The sequence below is a fragment of the Heloderma suspectum genome, chromosome 2 (genome assembly GCF_057233095.1).
Source record: "Heloderma suspectum isolate Gila_16-S chromosome 2, 16-S_ref, whole genome shotgun sequence".
In the NCBI taxonomy this organism is placed as follows: domain Eukaryota; kingdom Metazoa; phylum Chordata; class Lepidosauria; order Squamata; family Helodermatidae; genus Heloderma; species Heloderma suspectum.
Genome location: NC_139459.1, coordinates 229,626,502 through 229,641,571, shown reverse-complemented (window position 1 = coordinate 229,641,571; position 15,070 = coordinate 229,626,502). Strand labels below are relative to the sequence as shown.

At 40.0% G+C, this 15,070-nt stretch overlaps 1 protein-coding gene across 9 annotated transcripts in view; it reads right to left on the bottom strand.

Moving 5' to 3' along the window:
- STX8 (syntaxin 8) overlaps positions 1-15,070 on the bottom strand; it is a 152,813-nt gene that overhangs the window by 117,489 nt on the left and 20,254 nt on the right. For all 9 annotated transcript variants that reach the window (XR_014788327.1, XR_014788326.1, XM_084838363.1 and 6 more), the window contains 2 exons: positions 14,419-14,543; positions 12,139-12,231 (listed from right to left, as the gene is read on the bottom strand). Coding sequence is in view for 7 of the 9 variants with exons in the window: in XM_084838363.1 (XP_084694489.1) it covers positions 12,139-12,231; positions 14,419-14,543 (218 nt within the window). In the remaining 2 variants the exon portion in view is untranslated. The remainder of the gene's footprint in view (positions 1-12,138; positions 12,232-14,418; positions 14,544-15,070) is intronic.

Genomic DNA, 15,070 nt, shown 5'->3' with positions numbered 1-15,070 from the left:
CTATAAAAAAGATGATAATTATTTCAGCATATAAAAGCAAAGGGAAAAAGGCTTTTGAAAGAAAATATTTGCCACTCTCCTCCTCAAAGCATCTTATTCCAAATAACCTCTATTAATTGAGGGAAAAGATGAAGGATTGTATGGGGAGGGAAGGTGGTGACCAACATATTAATTTTGCATGAAACAGCTGTTCACTCTCAAAACAACAATTTCTGTTTTCAATATGAGTAATGAAATGGCTCTTGAATTTATAAAGCATTTGAAATTCCTAGAAGAACTAGAGAAAGGGTGGAGATATGGGAAACTTCACTTTGTAAATTTTGATGTAGGATATGGGAACCTCTAACAGCAACAGCAACCACCTTAAAGGACCCAGATCCTGAATGAGATTTAAAATTCACAACAGATCACTATGGAGTTTAGTCTCCTTCCATATCAGTCCAAGGCTTATCAGGCTTAATAAAACTAAGTAGCCAGATCTGTAAGAAGGCCTCCTCCATTCCAGCTCATTGTCACCAATAAATGAATCAAGATTCATTCCCACTGAGCATACTTCTGAACAATAAATAACTCGATGGCTGCTGCTTAGGTTTTCCTTTTCTCCTGTGAGTCAACAGTTACAAGACAGGGAGTGTCTCTTTCCAAACTAATGTGCAGCTTGTGTTCTGTATAAGTAACTTCAGCCTTCAATCCCTGGCACTACCAATATTAGAAAAAGAACACACACAGCAAGGCAAACAGCCCCTCTAGCTTCAAAGGGCTGGAAATAAAGCAAGATCTCAGGGGTTTAAGCTGTCCAGGTATGAGTGCTGCTACCTCATTACTGAGGCGTGAACAGCTAGGTCTTAAGTGTTTATTACTTAACACTTAAGTGTTCACTCTTCACATAAAGCTGAGCATGTTTATATTGGCATACATTTACTAGTTAGATGCACAATGGATCCCCCCCAATGCAGATCTGATCCATGCAGTGTGCATAAACCCCATGGTTCAACTCAAGATCTTCACAGCATGATAAATGGCCAAACTGCAGAAGAGGTATCTATGGAAGGTTATCCTATTCCACAATGTGTCAGTTTAGAGAATATTTCTTTGCCGGATTCTAGTAGGAATTCAAGCACAGGATTTCCTTGGTTCATGGGGTACCTTCTCCCGCATGAGTGAGAAAGGGTGAAACAGAGAGTGGAGCAGGGGAAAAAGCACTAAAGACCAAGATCTAGTCCCAATCTCACTCAAGTACAGTGCCAAGGTGAAGCATACACTGTTTCTACTTAAAGTGAAACTGCCAAATCTCAGAATGATAGAATGGTATCAGAACAGAAAAATTAAAGTAATATTGAGTTGGGGGGAGAAGAGTGAGGGTTTCCAACAACTGGGCAGAAAAGCTCATTTAGTATTTAGGAGTAAGCCATCATGAGCAGTGAGAACAAAAGGACAGAGTGCCTATCTTTTCAAGTGCCTATCAGTATCATCTTCCAATCTGGGGGATGCCCAAGTCTGGCTGTGCAAGCAGTGAAATCATTTTAACCTTTAACTGAGTGGTGAAGGCTGAGCAACTGACAGTCAGAGGCAATATGAAACCAATTCCCATGTATAAAATAAAGGGCCATGATACAATGAAACCATCAGTAGTGAGTGACACAGACTGATGCACCATTTATGAACCATCTTCATTTTTTTGGCCAACAATGCAAATTGAAGGAAAAGTATGTCAGCTGACAACTGCTGCTTTTTAGAATGTAATAGATACTTTGTACATATATAGACCCTTTCCCCTAAAAACACTTACATACACAATCTCAGTAAACCAGTAAATCCTATAAAAAAAGCCATCATCAACATTCTCATATTACAGTTGAAGGAGCTGAGGTTTAGAGATAGTGGCTCACCCAAGGCCACCTAGTAAAGTTGTGGCTGATGTGTGATTTGAAGTGGGGACTTCTAAGTTCATTCTATTCACTATGCTACACAAGTTCTCATACAAAAGCTTGCTCTTGATAGAACAATGAACTTACTAGAAACCCATATAATTAATTAACTGGAACAAATGTTGCAGTCAAGAGATACCGTCCTGGTGGTACCCAAGGTTTGGGGGCTTGGGTCCATCATGATGCAGAATAGAGCCCACTCTCTGGAACTCCCTATCACTACAACTTCGACAAGCGCCAACCCTTCTCCGTTTTCAGCATCTACTGAAAACATATTGTTTCTAACAGGAATTCCCAGGAAGGTTAATCTTCTCCTTTGTATGAAGATTTGTTTTTGTACATCACTTAGAAATGTATTTAATATAAGCAATTCATAAATATTGTAATACTTAATGTTACAATGTCAGAGCTGATATTAAAGACATTTAATAAAAAGACTTAAAACTATCCCACCTTAGACAAATAATATATTAACTCGAAGGACTGTTTTTAATCTCACTGCCTGGATTGAGAGATAAGATTATTCACAATATAATCATCACTGAATGTTTTTACACTGGACTAAAATCAAATTTAAACTCTCCATTTATAAGTCTGTAATTAAAGAGTTGTAAATGCCAATTAATACACTTAGTGCTAGCAAAGACAGTCCACAACCCATTCGGACAGAATGTGAGGATTAAGAATCTGTTGCAAGGAAACTTTTTTTTTTAAAAACAGTGACTAACTTTCCTTTCCCCCATAATTACTACTAACAGGAACCATTCAAAGGCTTTCTTCTGTTTCCAAAAACAAATCTCCTGCTAATGTCAATAACCATAGTTGTTATATAAAGCATTTTACAGGATACAGCTGAGGCATAATTATTTTTCCCTTATTGAACATGTTTTTGGTAGGAAGAGGCCATATCGTACTGATGAATAAAACCAACAACTTGTTTTTAAACTTCATTTCCAGCATTCAATTTATTCAGGCCTGATTAAATGTTATTAGAATTCTTTAAAGAGTACCATAGCAGATTGTTAAGTCCCCAGAAACTCTGAAATAAAAATGTTATTCTACATCTTCCCTCTTAGCTTGGGAAAACGAACACCTGGGCAGCCACAATTTAGAAACATGGAAAAGCATTCATGGCTTCATTAAGCCATGGAACTCCCCAAATCCCAAACCAATTCTTGTCTCAGGTGTTAAAGCCACCAAGTGTAATCTACCTCACTTTCTGAGGGGCTCAATGGATTCCCAAGTTCTGGAGAATATCTAAATATCATTCTAACAAAAGAAACGTTAAATTTGTCTTAGCCTCAAAAATACCTCAATTGTCTATCAACGTTTATGCTCATGCTTAAGGGACACCAAATAGTTTAGTCAAGCAGTGCTCAGAGACTCTGGAAGATATCACAAGGATGTCTCCAGCCAAGTTTGCTCCTTGAAATAGAAGACTGGTATACCTACTTACAAACAGATCTACTTATAAGGAAACATCCCAGGCTGCTATTTCAAGCAGCAACTTGGCATGCATGAGCAGATCTCCTCACAAGTTGTCCAACCTATCCACCAACATAGAAGGTCGGGGCTATGTGCTAAGATGGGTGGGCAGCTCTAGCTTCTGTGTCAAGTGGAAAGTTGGAGCAGTCCCTACCATCAGATTTGCTCTACATGGCTTGTCGCCACAGCAGACTGTGTGTGCATGTGTGTAGTTTCTATTTACAAGTAACTCCTGTGTAGCTTGGGACTGAACACACCAGGATAAGAGACAAATATTGCATTTCATCCTGGAAAAGAAGTATGCTGGTATAGGTACAGTCTTACATGGCAACTAGTATTCACATGAAGTAATCCAGTTCCTTCTATCTCAAACTTTACAGATTAAGACTTCTAAACATGCCTGTCATAATACTTCCATTTAGAATAAGAAAGCAGTAATTCATGGAAAATTAAAGGCCAAAGAACAATTAGTATTAAAATAGGCAACAACAATGTGCAAAAAAATAAAATAATCCCACCAAGTGAACATATAAATTAGCAACTTTCCAAGTGTGGGAGAAAGCAAACATTTAGCAGCATTAGGAATTAGCATTATAAATTCCTTGGAACACATGATGAATGCCAGCAACAAATGATAATCCTCAGACATATGTACTGTCCAAGGTATTTCCTATTACAAAATGAAAAAGTACAATTTAAGGGTCTCCTATTTGAGGTTATACTCTTTAGATATTACACACAAATATCTATCATCCTGAATTACTGTAAATGACAGAATATGACCAAGTGACTCATTACTTTGTGGTTGCTGAATTCTGAGTACCAAATTGTTCCAGTAACACTTCATGGCAAAAGTCTGCTTAAGAATGTAGGCTCCTTTGGCTAACTATGTTGCAATTGTCCACGTTTGGTTACATATCCTCTTGGAAAAGCATTAGGTAGACTCAGAACAGTCAAAACCACTTCAATGAGATCAGCCAGGATGCAAGCAACTCTTACTATAATAAACTCTTAGCCTGTGGCATGCACGTTTAAGGCAAAATTATCATTAAAGTCCCTTCAGAAAAAAGAATTAACATCTAGAGGGCCAATTTTGGCTGCTGATGGATTTCATTTCTTCAAAAGTTCATAACAGCTATGGTATAACAGTAATGATAACTGAGTCTAGAGATGTGAAGACATGGGAAAAAAGCCCCCCCCCTTTTTTTTTAACCAAGGGCTGTTTGTGTTTTCCCAAGAAATTGGAAAAACTGAACAGCTTTGAATTATGAAATATTTTCTTTTAGAATTTAAGACGAGGTGTTTATATATTGCTACCAAGCCTTTACTCTGGCCCCAAATGATTTCTAAAATCTATGTAATAAGAAAACTTTTATAGAAAGACTAGAGATGTAAAATGTCTGGAAATAGTGAAGCCATGGGGAAAAATGTTTTTTAATCCTCTCTGTAAGATTCTCAGCATAGTTAATTCTTCCATTTCTTATTAAAATTATTGATCCAATGTACCTTTTACTGAGAGACATTTTGGGATGCTCCAAGTCATGGTCAGTTTCCCAACATGTGAATACAGTCACCATATCAAAATATGGAAAAAGAAGTGTACATTCTTGAGTCTGGGTTTTGTCCTACAGAGTTCTGTGTTTCTGGACTTTTCTTCGTCTGCCTCCAGTTCTTCCTGCTTCTGCTGGCTTCTAGGATGTTTCAGATGTTTCAGGGATTGCTTCCTGAAGTTTCTTCTGGACAGACAGACTAAAATATCTTATGTATAACTTGGTTTGCTCATAAAATTAATATTTAGTATATTACATTTTTAAAGTATAGTTTACTAAGACAATAATTACAAATTTAGTAACTGAATTTACTTTTTAAAGTTTTCAAATATAATGATAATTTTATGAGCAAACCAAGTTATATATAATATAACTTTAGGAATATAGAGGTTGCTTTATGTTCCTAAAGTTGCTTTCCTCAACTTGGTGCCCTAGATGTTTTGGACTACAATGCCTAGCATTCCTGACCAGTGGCCATCCTGCCAGAGGCTGATAGGAGCTGAAGTCCAAAATATCTGGAGAGCACCAGGTTGGGGAAGGCTGTTCTAAAGCAACAAAGTGACTTCAGATCTGTAAAGAGTGTTAAAAAAAAAAAAAAAGTATTGCTTATTTTTCCATTTTCCCCATTTCTGTCCATCCCCCCCCCCCAAAAAACAGGAAAAAATGGGTTTTTTTCATGGCTTCAAAATTTCCAGAAATTTTACAACTCTAATGGAGCCATGCTCCCTTGCCATCAATAGTGTTTGGATATTGCTTCCTCCCTCAGTTCTACACCCAGGAATAGGTCTTAGCCTCATGAACTCTCTTCCTTCTTTATTTCTCATATGTACCATTAAATGCTCAACCTGAGAGATCCCACTTTCATTTTAATGACCATGGATATTGAATTTGCTTTGAAAAGGTTTGAATATTCAGACAGAGGAAAAGGGAGGAGTAAAAGAAGATCCTTGCTTAAATAAATATGGGATTTCTTCATTAATGCATTCATGAGTAAAGAGGGGCAGAGGGAAGCACAAAACGTGGGAGGAAGCACATGGACCCCAATTCTTGCCTATCTTATCTTGCAGGGGGGAGGGGAATTGTCCAAATAGTCCTATTACAGTCTCCCATGTTCCAAAGTAATTATAACTAAGAAACTGTGGTATTTTGTCACATAAACACTCCTAATTATTGTTAGGAACTTAAGGGCGGGTGGGGGGGAATGACTACTGAAGCTGCCTCAGAAGTATACTATTCCAGAGGGAGTCTGCACACCACAGAAAATTTATTTCTGGAGGAAGAGCAAGAAAATGCACAGAACAGTCTACTGCTATGATTCCCAAACATTTTATGGTAAAAGAGATGCACTATTAACATTTTTCCTTAGTTTGGGGCCTACAGCTCCTAAAGTTGTTAGTCATCTCTCTTGTGCACATCTTGGCACCTCCTAGGAAGGAGGACCAATGAAAACTGAAAAAGAGATGCATGCTATTCTCTGGATACCCAAAACATGATTTGGTACTTCCACTATTCTGAGAGGAAGCAGTACGCAATCTTTACCACAGCCCCACACACCTACACACTCTCCCCACAACAGGAGCTGACAACATATTTGTTCCCACCACTTGGAAACTGCTGCATAATGTCTCATTCTCCCTCTAAGTCTGAAAGAATGCACCCAAGCACCTTAAGTTCAGTGCTGATACAATATTGCCTCAAATCAACTACCCAGGAATAATTACAAAAGCAAGCAAAACAGTCCACGAAATATTTTGCATTCCCTGCTCTCAAAACTGTTTCTCTCTGTAAGTTTGTAAGTCAGGCAATCCGCACTACTCTCAAAACTGTTTCTCTCTGTAAGTTTGTAAGTCAGGCAATCCGCACTACTCTGTTTCTTAGCTAAGAAAAATGGATGCCATACTGACAGAAGAGTCCACTGAATGACAAGGTGAATAAGAAAGACATGCAAAAGCTTAATTTTTGTGGATTTAAACTGATACAAGTACTCTGAGAAAAGTTAAGGGGCAAAAGATTCAAGTAGCAACATCATATTTCCCTCTTCAAAATTCATATCTTGCTCTTCCTTTTTGTCTTTGAACATGATATGATATAACATAAGATATAGATATAGGATATCTATATTCAGAGGATTTTAAAACTCTGGACTTAATTTTGAGTTAGCACTTCTATCCCAGCTTCAATAAATAGACAATAAAAAGACACAGTTTACATGATAAAATTGACTTATTTAAGAAGATAAAAAGAACAAGGTTCTGTAAACAACTTTATTCAGAACTGGTCACTCTTCGTAATGTACTGGAATTCTAAGTTCATGGATGGTTCAAGTTCTTATGTTATGTTTGAAATGTTATAAGTGTCTCTATTTCTTGTTATATCTTATGATTTGTGAAAACAATAATAAAAAAAGAATGTAGAACATATATGCACCCATATTTCATGCTTTCTATAAGCCTTCCATAAAAGAGAGAGATTGGGTACAGCAGACCTGCAATTAAAGTAAAACCAAAAGAGAAAAGGAGTTTGAAATGTTCGGTTTCTCTATCCATGTATTTAAAATGTATAAAAGTCATATGCAGTATGATTTCTTTTGTTTGGCTCTATATCTTCAAGGTGGAAGGAGGCTGGTTTGAGATTCCTTTCTTCCCACTTAACATTGTATGGGTTAATTCAGGAATATGTAACCATGGCAATGAAATTTCACATAACTAAGGTCTTAGTAAGATATGACAAGGGCACAAGTTGTGCCTTAGAATGAAGGTTATGCCACACAGCTGTAAAGCAGAGTGTGTGGGGGGTGGGTGGGTGTTTGTGGGAAATTTAAAGAGAAGGGACAGTACGCCCATACTTGAAACATTCCAAGAAGGAAAACATGAAATCTGCCAAGAAGACTAGAACATTCATGGGGTAAGAATGTGCATAAAGCTCAGTCACTCCTTAAAAAGCGAAAGCTTTCAACATTCTTGAAGTAATTTTAATGGTTTACCTGTCCTTCAAAAAAGAAGACACTGGAAAAACATACTTTCCATATTGTAACTGCCCAGGGCACTGATATCATTTATAACATACATTTTATATCCTATCCTTCTTCCAAAGACTTCAGGATGGCATACACTGTTCTCCTCCCCACCACTTTTACCCTTGTAACAGCCTAACCACTTAATAAGACAGTGACTAGCCCAATAAGACAGTGACTAGCCCAAGATTCTTGGCCAAGAGGGGCTTTGAACCTGGGTCTCCCCATTCCTATGGCTCTACAGACAGATGATGGTAGGTTCTTCTGTGCACTGCAGTCACAGTTATTCATCTTTGTGGAAGTTAATATCACAGCAGTGGCTGACTCAGACAATCATTTGAATGAACACTCCTCCAATTGTGTGACAGATTCAGCACAAAGACGCTGGCTTATATCAAGTGGGTTCTCCCTATTACATCTGAACTGGGAACTTTGCTTTTTTTGCCAGTTAACAACCCAGGGGAAAAAGCCAGGATCATTAGACTTTATCAGAGGATTCTGCTGCGTGTATCCTTCTAGCATCTAACTAAAACCCAATTAATTAAGTTAAGGGCTCAGTCAGTGGACTGCCTGTCCACTGTGAGTTCAGTCTACCTTTATTTATCATTTCCTTGCCCTAAGGATGAGTCAGAGAAAGGGGTGAGCTCAAAATTAGGCATTTACATTTGGCTTTTGTATGCAGTTTAAGGGCTATGCTTAACTATTTATAAAAAGCAATATATTAATGCTTAGACCCCATTATCTCACACGTCCTTGAGCTGAGCCATGGCATTAAAAACCATTTTAAGCCTGAGTTCTAACTAATTCTGGCTCAAGTTAAAGGACAGCAGTGGGGATCAAGTAGCAATGTTAATGTGTAAAAAGCCCTGCACAGTTTTGGTGTAAATTGGTACCAGCTTGGGCAAAAATAATTTTGTTTGGTCTTTTGTCGGTTACAAACTGTGAAGGGCAATGAAATGAAAAGGCTCCTGTCCAACACTGGCTATGATTTTTTTCTATGTGTTATGTTGTGTTCCTTTGAACACAATATAGAATTTTCTATTTTAAAATCCCCCCCCCCCCGCCCAATATTTACCCCCTTTGGGTTTCTGCTTCAGTTCTGTGATCCAAGAAAAGCTGGGTTTTTAACCTGGGTTTTCTAATGGAATTAGATTAGAGAATTGTTTTTAAAAATAGATTCCAAAGTTCACATCTAGCAAGCTAATAAAGGTGTTGTAGGCTATGGCAACTTTTGTAAACTTACTCGCAAGGCTGATCTCATTCCATCGTGCCCTCAATACACCACAAATGAATAAACCTAGGGATGTGTGGGCAGGCAAGCCTGTTATCTTTTGTGGGCATATCTGCCAGGCTGAATAAATACCTCAGAAACCCAAGAAAAAGTGGCTTAGGTTGGGGGCAGGAAGGGTGAAAAACAGGAACAAGACTACAAAATGTATACATCAGTACCTGGACTGTTAGAAGGCCCTGTCACTTTTTCAACAAAGAAGTGGCTCAGCAAAAGTCAGGTTTAAGATTCATTAAAGGTGCATATCAGAACTGCTTCCTTCTCAGCAGCTCAGAACTCATGCAACCCTCTCTAGGAACAGACCAGATGGATCAACTCTTTTCAGAGTTCACACAGCTGGCAGCATTTCAAAGTTCTAGCTTTGCCCTGCCATACTATAAGAAATGAAAAAGCTGGAAAAGCTGTGGATTTGTTCCCATGGGGTCTTTTGAACTATTACGTGAGCAATGCAGCATGTAAACTTCAAATCTATCCCTCAGAATGGTTCAGGAGGGTTAAAGGGTGTGCACTGTCAGACTACTACAGGCTACATTAATGCCAGATGATCAAATTAATCCCATTAAAACCTCAGGACTGAATTTTTTTTGCAGAGAATGCAACCAGGTATTTGCTTTCTAATTGAGCCTTGTATATAAGTGAGTTGCCTGGTAGTCACAGAAGACAATGAATCCTATTCAGTCCTATTCAAGTGAGTAAGTAGACTAGGAGGGATGATTGTTTCATTCCTCCTCTGCCAGCCCACTTGATTTCTGTGCTGGCTATGGAGGAAGTGGAAACACAACCGTCTGGTAGAGAAGGGATGGATCACTCCATACCTTGTCTGCCAGTCTGCTGCACTTCCCTGCTGCCCACGGAGCAAGGGGCTTCCTGCATTTCCCTGCTGGCTGCAGAAGGCGGCAATCCCATTTCTCCACAGCCAGCAGGGAAACCAAGAAGGCTAGTGGAGAAGAAGTGGGCAGATCCGTCCCTCTTCCGCCATCCCACTTGGTAGAAGGTACTTTTTTTCTTACATTAGCCTCCTAATGTTCTGATCGATCCATAACAGCTAACCCACAAGTTAAGGCAGGTTGCAGCACCAAGGTGGTTGCAGCACCATGGAAAGCTCCAAGTGAGCAATTTGCTCCAAGAAAGCCCTTAAGAGTTGTTGGTCATCCCCGTCCCGCCCGTCCCCCGCTCCAGTGTAACCCTCTTAAGCTCCATCTCTCCTGCCTGAAGAATGTGAATCCTTAAAGGGCGTCCACGAGCATCCTGGCCCAAGTTACGTAGGCTACCAGCCTCAGATTTAGCATCAAGAACGTGGTCCAATCCCCCAACTGGCAGTACAGCAGCCGTGGACTCAGCCAGCTCATCTTCCTTCAATGTGACCGCCTATCCAATGCAGGGCAGGAGAAGCACAGAGGGGGATCATCCCCTCCGTGCTTCAGCCACCCTGCATTTACGGCTAGTCAGCCGATTTCAGTAGACAGCTAGACAGGCTGTGGGACCTCAGAGCACGGGAAGTGGCAGCCAGATGACATGTAGGACGTGTTGTACCAGCATTTCCCCCTTCCCTGCCCCGCGGAATGCCCCATTTTTGCCTGAGAATCAAGACTGAGAGAATCAGAATATGAACTATAGCTAAAAATAATGCCAAGCTAATACTGTTCCAGGAGAAGGAGCTGAAGAGCCAATCACGTGCTGGGAAAGGTCAAGAAGTGGCTCCAGACAAACTGAGGGAGAGTTAGAAGGTGGAATTGGGCCTTCCCTGCTCTGCAGGAGAAGGGAGAGAAGCAAGGAGAGCCTCCTAGTTTTGTTGGGGCTTAGGCAGTTCAACCATGAGGAAGATGAGGAGCTACAGGAAAGTCAAAGCGAAGGGATTTTGGCTGTCCTCCACCACCACCTAGTGGTTTGTCAAGGCATAATCAAACAACTAATTACTACTCCATAAGTCTCTTCCTCCTCTGATTAAGGAACGCTCTTCTGGGAAAGACATGTATGGACGGGCACATGCACCTACCTACCTACCTACCCACACACACACACACCATTCGCTCTTTAAATTATGTATACTATAAAGGGTACCATAGTTTCTGGGATATACCACTGCTGTAAATAAACCTTCCTTCTCTAGTTCATGTTCTAGGAGTAAGAGGCAGATGTCAAACAAAAAGGCACAGGTTTCACTTTTATGTTCTTGAGGGCATTTTTGTGTCCAGCCTTCTGTTCTCCCCTCCCTTGATAATCCCCATCAATGTAACCTAGATTACTTTTTCAAATGACGGAGAGAAGGGTAGGCAGAGTACAGATTTTATGAAACAATGTATTGTGCCATACTCATGTTTATGATCCAAGCAGATGTGGACCAAAGTGGATAGGGGACAGGAAACAATTCCCTACTTTTTGCACAAAAAGTAAAGGTAGCTGTGTTGGCTATAATTTCAAAATCCATACTGTGGTAATACAGTTTAGTTTTTTTAAACTTTGTTTTGTTCTGTCCCTTGATGACCTGGAAATAGAGTCCTCTCCCTTTTCCAGTGATCTGCCCATGTCTTGGATGAGAGCAACCTCGGCCAGCTAATTCATTTTTTATAGTATCTCAGTTAAAATTGGAGAAGCTTAACTATGGCTTTTATTATTGTCATAACCACTGTCATCATTTAGGGATGTTCTCTTGAACAATCCCTACGTTGGAACAATAGTTTGAATGTTCAATAACGATGCAGCAGAAACAAAAGATCTAAAGCTTTGGGTTTTTTTTTAGTAAAATGCACCTTTTCATAATTCTAACATGGCATTTCCCAAATGATAGCTGTGTACTTCCATTTGTTGTAGAGCTAACAGTGAATTCAACAGATACCATCAAATTCGGAAAACTATTTTGCCTACTGTCCTTACCGTTCTGTTCCTCTAACTCATTCCCAATTTCCTGTCCCATCTGTTTTTGCCGAGATAAGATTGAAGAGAGAGCATCGAGACCAGCATCTTGCTCTGCACAGAAAAACAAACAAACTCAATAAAAATTGTAGCCTACTAAACCTAAATCACAGATCTATAAACTACAATGGCTGAGCAAAAATATGAAGGTCTGCATTCAAAATGTTAAAAGATATTGACCCAAGGACACCTCACCAATGGCATGATAATGAATCCCAAACAGTCAGATTTTAAAAACTAGGATAAATGCTGCCAGTGCTGGGTAATTTCTCAGAAAGAAAGTTTAGCCAAGAGTTCCAAGCCCTTCAGGAACTGGATGTGCAGCTGCTCCTCAATCATAACAGCACTAGATTTTCTGGCACACTCATATAGTACCCAGATTAAGCCTTTTTGATTTTCCAAGGAAGGTTTAACATGACTGAGAAACAAATAGGTGAATTAAGCACCAAGGAATCCAAAGAGTTTTTCAAGCTGCGTGTAAATGTAGTGTTCATGGGAGAGATAATCCAACTCTTGGCAGAGGGAGCAAGCACAGCCACAATACAAGCCTCTCTCTAACCTTTCAAAATACTCCCTATTGTAATCTGGAACACATGGCATTACCACACCCTTGGTCCCCAAATGGCACTGAATTACACTTCAGTTGCACACAGCTCTTTTTTTGTACAGGACTCCTCTTGTTCGCAAATGCAGAGTTATTATTCCCACCCCCCAAAAGATATTACAACAGCTACTGCAGATGGCATTTGCAAAAAGGAAATAATTATTTATGGGAGCATGAGGGAAGAATTTATTTTATTTATTTTTATTTATTGCATTTATATCCCGCCTTTTTTCCTCCAAGTAACTCAAGGCAGTGTACATGATCCTCCTCCTTCCTCCATTTTATCCTCACAACAACAACCCTGTGAGGTGGGTTGGGCTGAGAGTCTGTGACTGGCCCAGTCACCCAGTGAGCTTCCATGGCCGAGTGGGGACTAGAACCCGGATCTCCCGATTCCCAGTCCAGCACTCTAGCCACTACACATGCCAATTGCTGTTTAAGCAAAGAGGGCATGAGATTAAAGGCGCAGTGACAGCTCAATATATATCTCCTTGTCGAAGTCTTCCACTCTACACTTGGCCAGCACATAAGACAGCTTTGAAATGCACCATGTGTCCGTGAGGTTTTTAGACAAGCTCTAAAATAGCATACAGTATTTATGGAGAAAGCTAGCTTTGGGGCATTAAGCCTCCAAACATCATTTCACATAGAGATGACATGGCAAAGAATCACATGGTAATAACAACTGGTGCATGGCAGACTGTTTTCATGACCAAAAGCACTTAGTCAAACAAGAAGTGCTTCACAACCTCAGGCATACAATTACAGATCAATAAAAAGTGAAGAGCCTGGGAAACAGCAGCAATACAAGGGGAGCATAAATGGACTAGATGGAGAAGGAAGCCTGGGCACTGAAAAGGCCCCAACCTGCTCATTTCAGAGACTAGGGTAGCTCTTGCTCAGGCCTGCACAACCTGTGAACCATCAAGTCAAATACAAACCACCAGCCATACATTGTTGCCTGCCAGTTGCTTGACAACCCCATTTTAAATTCCCAGACCAATGGCAAAAACAGAACATTTATTGAGCCCCTGTTGAGCCACAGTTTCACAAGTTGTGCAGGCCTGCTGTAAGCTCACAATTATGTGGGTTAAGAAGAACTGTTATCTTAATCATACTAGACTGGATTAGAATATTTCCCGATCTGAAAATAGATGCAGGCTAGCCAGATTACTGTTAAGTACTTCCAAGACATTCTTCCAATGACCACAGGATGCAGAAGACCGATACTTTCCAAGGGGCCTACAAGAGTCAGGCACTGAAACTCCACTAGCACTCAAAGCCTGGTGCCCAATTACACAAGGCCTCTTAAGTAATTCCAGTTTGACAAGCTAGTTCCTAGCTACCCGCAGAAGTTATTTACAAATACCAAGTGTGTGACTCCCCTGGAGTCAAAACAATTATTTATCCAAGGACTCACACATTTTGGATGATCAGGAACAAAGCAATGTGAACACAGGAAAGTGATACCTTTTCTAAAGGTAACTTAAAAAAAAAAAAAAAAGCACTTGGTGAAAGATTTTCTGGTCCAGGTTGCTGGAATAGAATGATGTGGTCAATACCAGCGGTATCAGCCATGAGGCCTATGCACAGTCTCTGTGAGATAACTACAACTTAAAACAAGAAGGAAGATTTACCTTCTATAATCCTCTGCTGCTGCTGCTGGATATCATGAAAGCCAAGCCCTCTTGTCTCCTCAGGCTCCTCCACAAGCCATGGGTTTGTTACACCTTGTCCGATCCCACCTGCCATTAGACTAGACCTAAACATATTTTAAAAAAAAACATTAGTGCTGCCATCACTGGCTTTCTTTGACAGTGCTGCTCCTGTCGCAGCACATTTCAACTAGCTGAAAACAGCAAGCGGACTCCAGCATATCAGGGTGTTAGTCACCTGCAAAATAATTGGGAGAAATCAGACATCTGGAAGAGCTAAAAGTAGTGCAATACTTATTCTCAGCACTGCTATCTGTGAAGGGTCCATTTTCTGCATGTTAAGGACAGATGAGGGGGAAATCTAGGGGCTCCACATTTTTAGAGTGTCAGAGGCAGTTATAAGAAGTCATGGACAGAGATAAACTCACTCAATTACAGGAGGTTTTCCAATATTCTACCCAAAATGTTTAAAATAAGTAAAAAGATAGCACTCTCTCATGAACAGCCTCACTGCCCAAAGAGAACATAAGGCAATGTAAAATCAAAGCAGAGGTTTTCTTGGAAGCTCTGCATTTTGGAAATAATGTTGAGGTGAAAATAAGAATGCCTATATACTTCTTAAATCTGTATAGTA